The following is a 14,206-nucleotide window of genomic DNA, read 5'->3' on the forward strand; positions in this document are numbered from 1 at the left end:
GCGCTTTGCCCGGTGTTATAGCCCTTTACGGCCCTTCAGAGGTCTCTCGCTGCAATTAGACCATATACATAATGAATCAAACGTGCTACTGCGCATTCCCAGAATACTTTGTCTTCCCTTTAGTATGCTTCAGTAGACTCCGATAACAACCTTTCGGTAAGTGAGAGAGGGAACAGAGGAGTGATGAAGCCATTTGATTTATTCATCAGAAACAGTTGCTTTGGTTCAAGATTGAACTGTTCTTGCATCTCTTGTTATTACCTTTCAGTTTTAGCCAGCTACTAAAACGACAAAATCATTCTTTCTGCCTATTTTGCCGACATTCCCGGCCAAGAGTCGTATTGATTGATTAACCACTCTGCCAATGAACTAACAAACGCTGACCTTTTGAAGTCTGTGGGGCGTTTGCCAAAAAAGAGTAAAAGTCTTTACCACATTGATTATTTAATGGAACCACAAAATGATGCTTATCACACGCCGTTTTGTCACTCATCTGAGATCAATAGGCCCTCGATACATTGACCTTTGTCTCTAAGCAAGTGATGTTCTAATGTATTTAAGCTCTGTTTACTGTAGTTGCTGTCATTTTAAACACAAATCTGTGTTTTGAAAAATTGTGTGCAAATTGTCATTGATCAAAATGGTCTTAACGTTTGGCGGATCAGCCTACTGTCCAGTCTCAGCCAAGCTGAGAATCGATAAACTTTTTGTGTGTATTGAATACACAATTGGACAGCCATATATGTTTATTCTTTAAGCACAGGCATATACAGTGAGTGCTATAGTCTGCAGGTCTTCCTTAAGCAATACAAGCGCATTTGTGACATTGATCTTCCCGTGTAATTCCAAGCCTATAAGTAGCTGTTAAAGGCCGCAGACTGCCCCATCTGCTCCGTTTGTCCAGTCGACTGAATGCACAAAATAAAAGGAACAACAACGAGGCCGATTCGTATGTTTTTATTGTTGGCCGAATGGACCGAGGTACTGTATGAAGCGTCTGGAGTACAACTAGCTTTCTCAATAGACATCTCCCACATCGAGACAAATAGGAGATGACATGGAACATAATGCACCAACTAGATGCTACACAGGGCTGCAGTAATGGGTCAGAAATCCAGGAGCCTAAAGCAGAAGCTGTCAAAACCAAGCAGTGCATGAACGGCTAATGTTATTCATTCATTTTACCTTGCAGCTAAATGCTGATGTCCAGAGCCAGGACTCTTCACTAATGTCCCCCTACCTTTCCTTTTCTAATCCACCCTGCAGTGTGAATCAGCCAGCCGTGATTAAAAACGTTCGCTTTTTAATTAATCACCCTGATACGATGGCCAGTCGCTAGCTCTACAAATTCAAATCAATGGCGCAAGCCAAGTCCCTGTCAATATTTTCCAAAGTGCAAAAAATGCTCAGAGTCACGGGCCGGTTTGACCTAATAATGCACCCTGAGGGGATGCTGGCACAATGGTGACCTCACCGCCATAAACAGATAGACTTCATTGTCCCTGTTAGTTCAGGGTTGGCTACAGGCTACAGTGGAGAGCGACACATTCAGAACTCACAGAGGAAATCTTTGACCTACTGTGTGTGCTAAATCATACACAACTTAGCAGCTTACCAAATAAAATGCAAAGTCTTTAGTAGTTTTAGGGATATTTCACCCGATTAAAACCTGTGTCATTATTTATTCCCCCTCGTGTAGTTTGAAACCTCTAAATGAATGTTTCTTTGGAACACAAAAGAAGATGTTTTAAAAAATCTAAGTGGTTTTGTGTCCATCAATGTCCAAGTCAATGTATTGTTTACCCATTGAAATTCAACTGTTCTTTTATATGATATTGTATTGTTTGCTTGTTTTTACGCGGTTGCTATTATGTTCATCGTCACTTACAATTAATTTGTCATGTGTTGATGATTCGTAGCTCATATTTTTCCATAAAAAATGTATTTTTTTGGATGTGTGTAATTGGTAAACTTCATGCTTGTTCAAAAGACTTGGATGTATGTTGTACAAAATCTCTTTTTACATGTCCAGAAAAATCTGGACAAACTGCAGCTGTAATATGTAAATGTGCTGTAAACTTCTGTATGCGGATCAAGTGTTTGCAACCGAAAAGCCACATTCAATTATATTCTGCTATATGGTCATGAAAGCGATAATGTTCGTACAAAGTTATCTCTTATGGTGCGTTTATCTTTTATTGACCTTGTCAAGCCAACAGCTGACAGCGATTGATTTCAGCTTGTTTTTCTTTGGAAATAGGATCCTTGTGGAGCATAATGGGAATAGTTCAGCTCCCTGATCAATGATGTGGGTACTAGTGAAGTCAAAGAGCATCAGACTGACATCGTGTATCATGGAGTCTTTTGAGTGTTTAGTGCTTCTTACCTCATCACCATAGCCTCCAGCAGTCTGACATGATCAGATCAAACAGATGACTGATGCGTTACAAATACATACAGTTTTTCCATTGTTGTTGATTTACTGCCCTAACATCTACTTCTAAAAATCTAAAGATATGATTCCCAAAATAAGTCTATTTTGAGAGCAAAGTCTGGTTAAATGCTGCCATCTATTGGAAATAATTGGACATGCTGAAGAAACCGTTTGTAGGCTGAACCAAAGCACAGACATCAGTTATACTCACCGCATTCGGTTCATGTCCGGCATCTTTTAGCGCTGGGACGGCTCCATATATCAGTTTCAAACGATCTCCAAATCCAGCGTTATATCCACAGTTTATATAACATTCATCACCCAAATGCAGTTAACAAACAAACACCTGAACTTCGCAAACGTATGTTCTCTCTCTCCTGCTTACAAGTGAAAGTAACGTCTGCGCATGCTCCTTCTCCTGCGCTCTTGTGCCCGTGCCGCGTGCTTTTCCGGGTGAATTGTCCAATAATGGCCTAAGAAAAGTTGTTACGAAACAGTTTTATATGTTCGAAACAAACATTCCGAAACCTTTGCGATCGCTAGGGAGTGTGTTGAGCACAGAAATACTACGTAATACGCCAAACTCGTTTTTGGCAAGTTGACCATGTTAAACAGGAGAATACAGCACGTTTAACATTGTAAAGAAGTCAGAATTCATGACACATCGTTGCAGGGCCGCTTTAAGAATTGCATGGAATGTTGTGGAGCAAAACACCAAGAAAAAATGAATTTCAGATAGTTGTTTTCAACTTTAATTTTGTGAATGTTAGAGACATCTTTACCTAACCAGTACATACCACACGTATTTTTATTAAGCATTAAAGATATTTCATCATTTCTGTTAAAACATTGAGGGATTTCTTTAAAGTCTTATTTGACAATGCAAATAAAACACTTTTATAAAAGATACAAATGTTTTACTTAAGATGAAAGATTCAAATGCAGACCAGCAAAGTTTAAATTATAAACACTGAAGTTACTATTAGCCTATGTAAGTTGTTCAAAAACAAACCATTTTTCTTCTATTACAAAAACCAGACACGTTTAATTTTATTGGTCGAAAATGCAGCCAAAATTAGAAGTAGACTGTTATTATTTGGTTATGATCCCTATGCATAATTACTAATTGGGAGACTGTAGTCAGTTTTAGGTTTTGCATTTTGTTCCATAAACACATGTAAGTAGCAATTACTTGTTATGGCCACCCAATCTAAAGTAGTCATTACATTTTCCCCAATCCCCTCTTCAATTCGAGCAATGGTTAGAAGAACACCAGTGGTCTCTCCTATCAACCAGTAGGTGGTGGTCTTGACTTGATCTTTCTCGGTTTCCCTATTTGAGAGTATGTGAGGAGTACAAAATAACATATCATATCTGTGTTTAGATGCTTTTGTTGCATTTGAGAATAGTTTGTTTTCACTCAACATTGCTTTGTATTGTATAAATAAATTCTAGCTTGATGTAATGCGTACAAGTTATTGAGATATATGCAATGGAGACATGACTGAAATAGTAAGTTCTAAATCTTTGCTCAGTAGGCTAAATGCTTTAAAAAGGCAATCCTGTGCAATTTTGTGTATTGTGGTCAGAATGTTGTTTTTCCACAATTAACTAATGATTAGCCTTGAAACATATATGGTACAAACTACATGATGTTTCTATCAGTGCATACTCAATTTTTTTGGAAATTTTAATATGTGAAACCAAAAAATAAGTCAAATATTTATATTCGAATTCACCAAAATTATTAACTCTATATAAAAACATATAATTTGTTTATTAAATACTTATTTCTTTATGAATTAAATAATCTATGTAAATTTTTGGAAAATTAACTGCTGGATTTGTATCATTTTTGTAAAATATCCCACTGAAAAAAATCAAATGACTGATTTTAAAAGATTTTATTAAATTAATATAGCTGTTTATTTTTGTGACATTCACTAAGCCACTGAATAATTTTTAGAGTGGACTGTACAAACACAACTTTCCCACCAGATGTCAGCATTTCATTCACGATTCAGCGAACCTGTTACGACAATAGTTATTATCACCAAGATCCATTTTAACACTCTGGTAAATTATTTTTGAATAAATCTCGAGTCTTCACAAAGTGTACAGTATACACAAATAAAGAAATACTCGTACGCCACACTTCAGATGATGATTGAAATGTTTGACTTTTTGTTATAGGCTAGATGTCGTTACAAAGCTTTATCTGTGCATTTATGAGCTTTTGTTTCCACAACATTTCAGTAACTTTGCAGGTTGACCTAATTGTTTTATATCTGAGGAACAAAGGACGTCATCGAAATATTCTTGTAATAAAGAAAACATTCAAATATTATTTAAATCCAAGAAGGGTAACATACACAAATAGCAAGTGTTATTGGGAAAAAATACAAATGTGTATACGTGTTTTTTTAACCAAGCATTTGATTGCGATTGACTCAATGGACAACGTGAAACGATTAAACACTGTAGCCAAGGAATCTGTTGTAATAATGCACTCATATCATAGCCTACTTGTCGTCTGGTTGGCTTATATTTTATTTGTCAGGTGAACATAAGAATTAACTTTTAGAGACGTTTAACTTTCCTTGGCATAAACTTAATCAAAATGATCATGCTATGCTCAGAATCAGACCTTTGTACGTTTTATATACATTTGCACTAATCAGAGACAGATATGAGCAATACAGATATTTCAACAAGGCCCCTATGCCCAAGAATTGGATATGGTTTGCATATGGTTTTATTGAAATATGCTCCAAAAAGTTAATAAGACTTTAGTTCTCTATAATAAGGTTATAATTTATATTTGGACGCTGTAATTTTAGTGTCAACGGATAAACAAAGGACTTTGGACAAAAATGGCTCGATTGTTTAAGAAGTAATATTTGAAATTATTCAAATAGTCCGTCTTACCATCTTCAAGGTTTAACTATCTTCCTCTAATTTGTGGGCGGTGTTTTGGTTAATACTTCTCCACGATTAATTTCTTTTTATTTGGTCGACTAGTGGTGCTCCGAATTCAATTAAGTCGGAGCCCCAATTAGGTAATGCGTAATTAAAACCATCCATGAGTGACCCTGATCTGACGTCAGTAAAATGTACGGTCGGTTAACAATGTTTACTCCATTTGCCATTCATGTAACACAAGTCTAGACACATTTATTCAGGTCTGGTTTTGCAAAATGTAAAACAGATTATGTCGCACTGCTCTTTTGTTAACTTAAATTTACAATACAACTAATAACGTTCGTTTTATTATTCTTGTTATTTATTTTTCAAGTAAACCCATTATGTTATATTACAACTCTACCTGACATTTCAAATCTTACTGCTCGTAATTCATATAAAACATATGAAGATAGATATTATTCGTGTATGTCGTTTAAAACACGAAATAGTCTACTACAGGCTACTATACGCATTTGTGTTCCTGCTTCTACCCTTTTGTGGCTCAAGAGGTGTTCGTGGCAAACAGAAGAGGTCGCGCGTGCACCTCCATCAAAGAGAGAGAGAAGGTTTCGCAGTCTCGCTTGTCTCACTTCTATGGAAATGAATTTTGGCTAGTCTGCCTCGCGCCACCGCCGTACGAAAATTGAATGGGATATAAATTCGGATCCCGGATGAAAACCGCAACACCTGTCTATTCTAATAATAGTCTTTTTCGTTTCTATTCCCTGATCCGTTGTCTTCTTATGCAAATCACATTTTAACAGGAACCTTGTGTTAAATGAACACCATCTATACTGTTAATCAGACCTGCACATGGTCTAGAAAGTTGTGACATTTGAAATGTGGGCTTTTGTCCCTCTGTGAAGATTTGTGGTGAATAGACCTCGTCATCACTACAGCTGGCTATTAATATTCTGTTGTAGCTATTCTTAGAGAGTCTATATCTTATCATGCACCCACCAATAATATTAAGCCTTTGGTTAACATCTCTGCATCCAATACTTGGACCGACTGTCACGTGTCGGTCTTAATACCAGTTGATTATTTGTAGTCGCTATTTGGCTAATATAACTAGTCATAACAACATTTATGCTCATAAAAGTGGGATATCAGGAAGGTATGATGCCGAACATCTTCAGACTTCACACGTCCTTTAAATGTATAAGTAGTCGGGATAGTTGAATGTCTCGTGCGAATATTCACCAGCAAGCAAAGCTAAGAGGGAGAGAAAGTTTCAACCAGCTATGTCACCTGATTTAGATTGAAAGAACTTAGAAAAAGTCTTTCTCCCCACCCCCACAGAGAGGAAGACCGCCCACACCACAGACAGTCGGCCCGAGACCCCTTATACACTTAAAAAGAGGTGGCACTCTCAGAGCAGCATTCATTCAGCACTGCCTGAGTAAGAAGATTACTTTTGCGCTGCTCGTCCCAATACTCTTTCTCTCTTTAAACATGATAAGGATGCTAAAGCGTCACCAGCTCGACATGGGAATGATTTTATTACTCTTATGGCTCTGTTGTTTTATTGAAGAACAAAAAGTGCAAGGTAAGTGCACTTTTATTATTTCTTTTTGTTGAATTATTTCTTCTTGATGTTCTTTGGGCATTTGCCTGGGGTTTGAAATAATTGATTTTCTCAGAGCGTTGAAATGAACCGAGGTGCACAACTGTAAAGTTTTGTTCTGGTTTGCGCCTGTCTCAAGTGTTATCGAGACAGGTGCGTCCTTCCACGTACCTTAATATGCATCCGTGGTTAAAATGAAAAACTGCCACATTCTGTTGCCCTTAAGAGGATGAAATGATCAGATGATGTTTTAATAGTTGTCGAATTAAAAATGGATAAGGTTGTCAAAAGTAAGCAACAGACTAGTACATGTAAAAGATCAATTTCACTGTCGGAGATAATTGTATTCGCTTCAACATTCGTTTATTTTGTTGCAAAGATAATAATGCATTAAAATGTTTCATTATGTTGTTACGTGCGTCTGCATTGAGCAGAACAATGAGCGTCTTGTACAAATACAAATTTGGCACAATCTTACGGGAACCTGCAGTTCAATGACCCAGACATTCGACTGGGTTTTACTCAAGAGTAGGTAGTGAAATTGGACACTACCTACCTCGTCTGGCTTTCACAAATTCAAGTCAGCAGACATAAAGAAAAAATATTTATGCATTTAATAACAGGGACACGGCAGTGCGAATCGTTTTTCGTATGTGTCATCAAACGGCGTGATGATTTTTTTGCAACAAAGTTTGATGAGGATTGCGTGACTGTAAGATTTAATTGGATTGTCTGGCGCACGGTTTACCCGGCGCGAATGCCTAATTTAATGAATAAACACGACTATTTCCCCTTAGAGTTGACCAGACAGTTAAACATACAGACTGGACTATATTACAATCACAGGTTTAATGCGTTTCTGTTGGTGAAAAGAAGCAGCATTAGAGTCTGTAAGTCTGGTGAAACGTGATGAGCGCAGACAGTTGGCACAGAGCGCTCGAGGAACTGGAGTCTAGACTAACATGCACATTGTTTAAATAGGTACGAGTCTGTCAATCTGGCACTTACTTTAAGCCAGTAAATCTCTGCACGGCCAAAATATAATCGACGACAGAAAACCGGTATCCCGACCAGACAGAGGTCCCTTGAGTTGTCTGGGTGAAGGCATGCAAGTGTAAAACAGTCGCATTACATTGGGAAAAATCAGACAAAATACAGCGGGGGAGGGGGAGCACAGGAGCTCCGGCTAATACAGACTGCACGTGTTGTGTCTGGGTCATTGGCTTCAGACTTTAATACGACAGGCATTTTCCTTTTTTTCTTTACAGCTGGTAACTGCTGGCTACAGCAAGGGAAGAACGGGAGATGTCAGGTTCTCTACATGCCTGGGATGAGTCGGGAGGAATGTTGCCGAAGTGGGAGGCTCGGTACATCTTGGACCGAGGAAGATGTGCCAAACAGCACATTATTCAGGTGGATGATCTTCAATGGCGGTGCTCCCAACTGCATACCTTGTAAAGGTACAATCCCATGTTTGCACCTTCTGATGCAACAGTGTAACAATATACCTTATATGTTACATTCACATATATATTAAAAATAATTGCAGATAATTGATTTAATGTTGAGAATAACCAATTTGATAACCATTAAAATTGATTAAAATTGATAATTATCTTGGCTAACTGGGTTATTATAATCAAATACATAATAAAATAAATTACAAACACATGCACTATGATATAGTATATCATATATTCAAGTAATTCATGAAGGAACAATGGAAATAAAATTTTGTGAAATATAATTTTCTGGTGTGACCTTTTCACTGAATTTTAGAGACGTGTGATAATGTGGACTGCGGCCCTGGGAAGAGATGTAAAATGAACAGGAGGAGTAAGCCGCGCTGCGTCTGTGCCCCAGACTGCTCCAACATCACCTGGAAGGGGCCGGTGTGCGGCTCGGATGGAAAAACATACAGAGACGAATGTGCCCTTTTAAAATCAAAATGCAAAGGGCATCCGGACCTGGAGGTGCAGTATCAAGGAAAATGCAAAAGTATGTAGCACACATATTTCATACTAGCATAAACTCTTTCTTTTGTACTGAGTTTAAGGTTTAGTTGTGTGCATGCAGTCCTATAGAATTAAAATTGGAGTGTAGACCAAATAAATGTTACACATTGCAATACAGAAAATGACCAAGGCAATCTGAAGTAAAGGACATTTTGGAAAACTAGGTCAGGATGGACCAGAAAAAGAACAGATGTGTAAAATTGCTCTCTGCTTCTCTTCCTCGCAGAGACGTGCCGTGATGTCCTGTGTCCTGGCAGTTCGACTTGCGTGGTGGACCAGACCAACAACGCATACTGCGTGACATGCAACCGTATCTGCCCAGAGGTGACGTCTCCCGAGCAGTACCTTTGTGGCAACGATGGAATTGTCTATGCCAGCGCGTGCCATTTAAGAAGAGCCACGTGTTTGCTTGGTAGATCCATCGGAGTGGCATACGAAGGGAAATGTGTCAGTAAGTATCCACAGAAAAACTAACACTATATCTAGACCTTTATATGAATCTTAAAGTTCACCAAACCTTATTTTTACTAAGCTGTCTGTAAATGTTAAGTTAGTATCAGCTCAGGGTGATACAACAATGGCACAGGTATGCAACAATGGCACAATCCCAAATACATTCTGTTCATTTTACAGTCTCTCATGACTTGTCTCATGACACAATCCTGTTGTGATTATACTTTGCGAATGAAAGTCATTGGTGTCTAATTGTTTCCTGATGTTGGCAACATTGTCTCGTCTCTTATAACAAACTGAGCATAACTAGCCAACGGCTCTTTGTGCATGCAACATCTACCTCCCAGGCTCTCAACAACAACAAATCAAGCGTAGCGTTAGTTCTAGTTGGTCGCGTGAGTCAAGCTTGCATCAGCCGATCACATCAGGTCCATCTAATCGACGTTAACCGATAGTCATACAACACACGCTAGACTGCGTCCTATTGAAGTTGCATTTCCTTATCAGTTGCTTAATCGTGCTGCACTCAAAACCCACCTCCATCCCCATCTCCTCCTTTTCTGCATGTATATGTCGGATCATTTAATTTAATCCTGTGATGCATCAGAAACTGTTCTGGTTCCGCAGGAGGGGGTGACAAGTATTGCTGCGCTCCCGCTATGTCCATGCAAGGAGTCATGGACGGACGGAGAGTTTGCCCAGAACAGTTTCATTCCGCCAACCTTAAATATATGCTATTGTTTAATATTTGACCACAGTGGTCCTGACAGAACCACATTTATGCTCGTCTGCATATGAAACCCCTTTTTTTTTCTTCAGTAGGAATCTGCTAAGGTTCCCGTCTTGTGTTTCCTTTTAGAGGCCAAGTCATGTGACGACATCCATTGTAGCGCTGGAAAGAAGTGTCTTTGGGACGCCAAGATGGGTCGCGGCCGCTGTGCGATTTGCGCCGACTCGTGTCCTGAAAGTCGCTCGGAGGAGGCGGTGTGCGCCAGCGACAACACCACGTATCCCAGCGAGTGTGCCATGAAGCAGGCCGCTTGCTCTTTGGGGGTTCTCCTGGAGGTTAAGCATTCAGGATCTTGCAACTGTAAGTAACACATATTAAAAGACAATCCAATGCTGCCCCCAGCAACCTGCCCCCAAACCCCCACCCTCTCCAAATAACGCCTCTTCAATACCTTCCTGCTGCTAAGATTTAATCTACAGAAAGGACTAAAGATTGGAAGTTCTTTGCATGTCCTCTTGGCTGGCTTCATTCATTTTGCATTTTTGGGAAAAGAATACGGCGATATTCAAAAAAGATAAATCAAATGAAGATCCGTGTAAACAAATGTTTTAAAGAACTCTCTCTAGGAGTCCTTATATACTAATATTCTTCATTTAACTAACAAGAAAATATGTGCAGACTAACTTTTGCAGTTAGTGGAAGACGTCACACTTGAATTCTAGATCAGTTTGTAAGTGACCCGTTGCGGTTGCTGTTCGAGTTCATTTTCCCATTTGTTCTAGTGTAAATGTAGAGATATATATACAATCATATCAGCGTGTTGATTCCATTGTCACATAGCTATGTAAGTGTTTTTATGAATTGTTTTTGTTTGATTTCTGCTTTTGGCTGTAATCAATGATTTCAAATGCACTATGACATAAATAGCTCTGCCGATCTGTCCGAGGGTTTGAAAAGAGACGAATTCTTACGCTCACATAAGGTGATTGTAACATTGGTGCCATTGTTTTCGATTCAAAAAGAAATTGTATTGCTCAACTTGTAGACTACCTATTTTGACCGAGCTAGCTGTGATGGAAACGTGACAGCAGCAATGAGGAAACATTCCAATTCGTGATAGCAAATATATCGATTGATCACTGTGAAGAAATCCTCATTTCTCATCTTGACTGCGTACCTTAATGTTATTGTGCCTCAAGGTACGTACATCATATCAAGGGACCAACTTTAGGATCACCTCATGGTTTGAATGACTACAGCATTTTACAGTTTGCAGGACAAAAATACGTTGTGTGTAGAGCAATGCTTTCTCGATTCTTCTCTGCTGTTAGACGGCTAACAAAAGCAAGGTGAATTTGTGTATGCAGTGATTTTGTGTTGTCCTAAGAATTGTTCATTTGTCTGTGAGGGACTTGTTCCATTGCTTTGCTTGTCTCGTTTTTTCAATGTAGAAAAATATATATTATATATACCTCAGACCTGTGCCATTGACCATGTAGCTACGGTCGGTGGATGCACAGGGTGTCACCCTGCCAAGTAACAACTGTGCATCCAAAATAATGGATTTTGACACGAAACCAGAAAAAAAGCAGCCAGTCGTGGAATGCAAGAGCACTTTTTTTGTCTCAATTCACGCCAAACAGACCTGAGCCTTTAAAGCCTCCCATCAGACTTCTTCTGTCACAGAACTGACTTTTATTATGTAAATCTCGTTGCATTATTTTGGTCACACATCAAGTAGCCTAAACACACATAAACACGGAAAGCTAGAGTATGGCTTTCTCAGAGGCGTTGGGATAAAGACTATAACTCAAACATAAATTCTGCGCTGTTGTGGTCCATATTCATACAACAGCTACCATGTATTCTCCCATATAGCCATTACTGAAGACCAGGAGGATGATGACGATGAGGAAGACCAGGACTACATGGCTTATGTCCATTTATCACCAGTACTGGATGGATAAAGCGCCATCATCCGGTGGAACAGACCTAGGGCAAGGAATCATGTCCACACTGTACATATGTGTATGCTTATTTATTTTTCAGAGGAAAAATTAGAGGTATACATGTATTTCAGTCTGCTCGATGTTTATTTATACATTGTTTTATAATTTATACATTTACAGTGTCTGGCTTACTGTCTTGTCATGTTGATTTGTTTTCCCTTTTCTTCTTCTTTTTTATTATGACCGAGAAATATATTTGTCCAAAGAGAAGCAGTGTTATTTATTGTGAGGTAAAACGCTACCATGTAAAGTGTGAGTCATCTGCAAGCTGTAAATTGCATTTTCCCGAGCTGTATAAACGCTTATCAATGTCAATTCTGTATCACAGATGTTTATTTCACACATACTTGCATGTTAGCTTGTGTTTATTTATTGGAAAAAATGGAAACACGTAGGAAAAAACGTCACTCTTTAATGTACATGTATATTTCTGGTTTTGTTTACAGTTTAGCGTAACTGACCAAAGGGATTTTAAAGTTTTGTGGTCCGACGCTGCAGGTTAACATTAAATGAGCCTTTTCTCATATAGGAAACTCCTGGCAATTTGCTAAAGCGTCCTCATTGAACAGCAGCAACAGCTCAACCTTTTGTCGAAAGTCGCAGCGGTTGATACTTTGAGAAAAGTGTGCCATTAAGCTTTTTTGTGTTGTTTGCCAATATTCTGCTCAACATTGTGCTCCATATTGCTCTTGCAGAGCTAACAAAAGGAAAAGATAGAGAACTGAGTATCAGTATATATAACGTTCACTTTTTCACTGTTTTCACTTTGTCAAAATGCATTTTTATTTTCAGACATCTCAAGATAAAAATACAATTCAGTTATAAATATATAGTTTTGTATTTTTTATGTAAATGTCATGTATGTATATAAAAAGTTTGATGGTATTTGTACAGATATTAAGACTGAACTCAATAAAAAATAATGCTGATGAGTTGGTAACTTGTTTTGATTTTATCTGGCAGTAGTCAAATACTACGTACCAATTCACAGGGACCTTTATTACAATAACAAAATGTCTAGATTACAATTTAATTCTGTGTAAACATCATCAAGGTGGAATTGCATAATACATAATTTTACATATTATAGTTATTTAGTTTGGCTGTCATTTCAACTTTAAATAATTAAGCTATTTCATCATATACACACATTAAAAAGGCCCCCTGGCTGATCATCCTGTTGAAAAACAAACTCTGCCAAGCATCAGTTTTGTTGATGACTCTATCAGTATTACCCTGCACTCCACCATACACAATTTTTTGATAAAAACAGCAAACCGCTAACATATACATCACTGTAGCTATGGCACCTTATAAAGTGTGGGCAGCATAAGACCTGAAATGACACTGAAATCTGTCTGAAAGGTTCTAGCCTGACCTCATTTGACCAGACAATGTCACAACTAGCTCATTCAGATTGATCACTAGAGTCGGCGTTGCTTCTCTGCTCTACAACAGTGACTACCTGACCCAGTCTGAGATATACAAACAGTATTTTGCAAGTTACTTCCTTATTAGGTTTATAAAAAATATATAATAGAAAACATTTTCTAACATCAACATCATGTCAAAATTATTAATTTGTGGACTTTTAATACAAGCAAAGACCAAAAAGGAAACACTATGCGTAGAATCAGAGGTTGTGTTGAAATGAAAAGGTGAAACGGCACTAATTTTACTCCATTGTGAGCAGGCAGGTGGTTCGCTCATCTCAGCTTTGCTCATCCCTTGAGAAGGATGGGTGTAAACATATCTAGCCGCATTCAGCCTTTTGAAGTTTGACATTTACCTCATCCTCCCATTTGAGAAACGTGAACAGCCCTAAACTGTCTTCAGGAGGGCCAGTGGAAAAACTAGCCACCTGACAAGAAGAAGAATATTCTGTGGACATACGGATGAGAGTATTTATACGCACATCAGTTCCACACACACAATTTAGTACTCACAAATATTCTATTTGCATAAATGTGTAATTTTCAATCATAACGAGTAAAATAAGATCCAGATATCATTTAAGAAGCAAAAACGTACGTG

The 14,206-nt window shown here is 38.3% G+C and overlaps 1 protein-coding gene across 3 annotated transcripts; it reads left to right on the forward strand.

Moving 5' to 3' along the window:
• Positions 1 to 6,413: 6,413 nt before the first annotated feature.
• On the forward strand, positions 6,414 to 12,879 carry fsta (follistatin a). 3 transcript variants are annotated; one of them, XM_056746076.1, is made up of 7 exons: positions 6,414 to 6,515; positions 6,862 to 6,947; positions 8,234 to 8,425; positions 8,745 to 8,963; positions 9,207 to 9,431; positions 10,293 to 10,523; positions 12,042 to 12,879. In XM_056746076.1, the coding sequence occupies exons 2-7, from the start codon at positions 6,863 to 6,865 to the stop codon at positions 12,128 to 12,130; spliced, it is 1,041 nt and encodes a 346-aa protein (XP_056602054.1). In that variant the 5' UTR covers positions 6,414 to 6,515; position 6,862; the 3' UTR covers positions 12,131 to 12,879. The 3 variants fall into 3 exon arrangements, with proteins under 3 accessions (XP_056602054.1, XP_056602053.1, XP_056602055.1); XM_056746075.1 differs by lacking the exon at positions 6,414 to 6,515 and having other exon boundaries at positions 6,814 to 6,947; XM_056746077.1 differs by lacking the exon at positions 6,414 to 6,515 and having other exon boundaries at positions 6,844 to 6,947; positions 10,293 to 12,879.
• Positions 12,880 to 14,206: the final 1,327 nt, after the last annotated feature.

Source organism: Triplophysa dalaica, chromosome 4 (assembly GCF_015846415.1).
Source record: "Triplophysa dalaica isolate WHDGS20190420 chromosome 4, ASM1584641v1, whole genome shotgun sequence".
In the NCBI taxonomy this organism is placed as follows: Eukaryota; Metazoa; Chordata; class Actinopteri; order Cypriniformes; family Nemacheilidae; genus Triplophysa; species Triplophysa dalaica.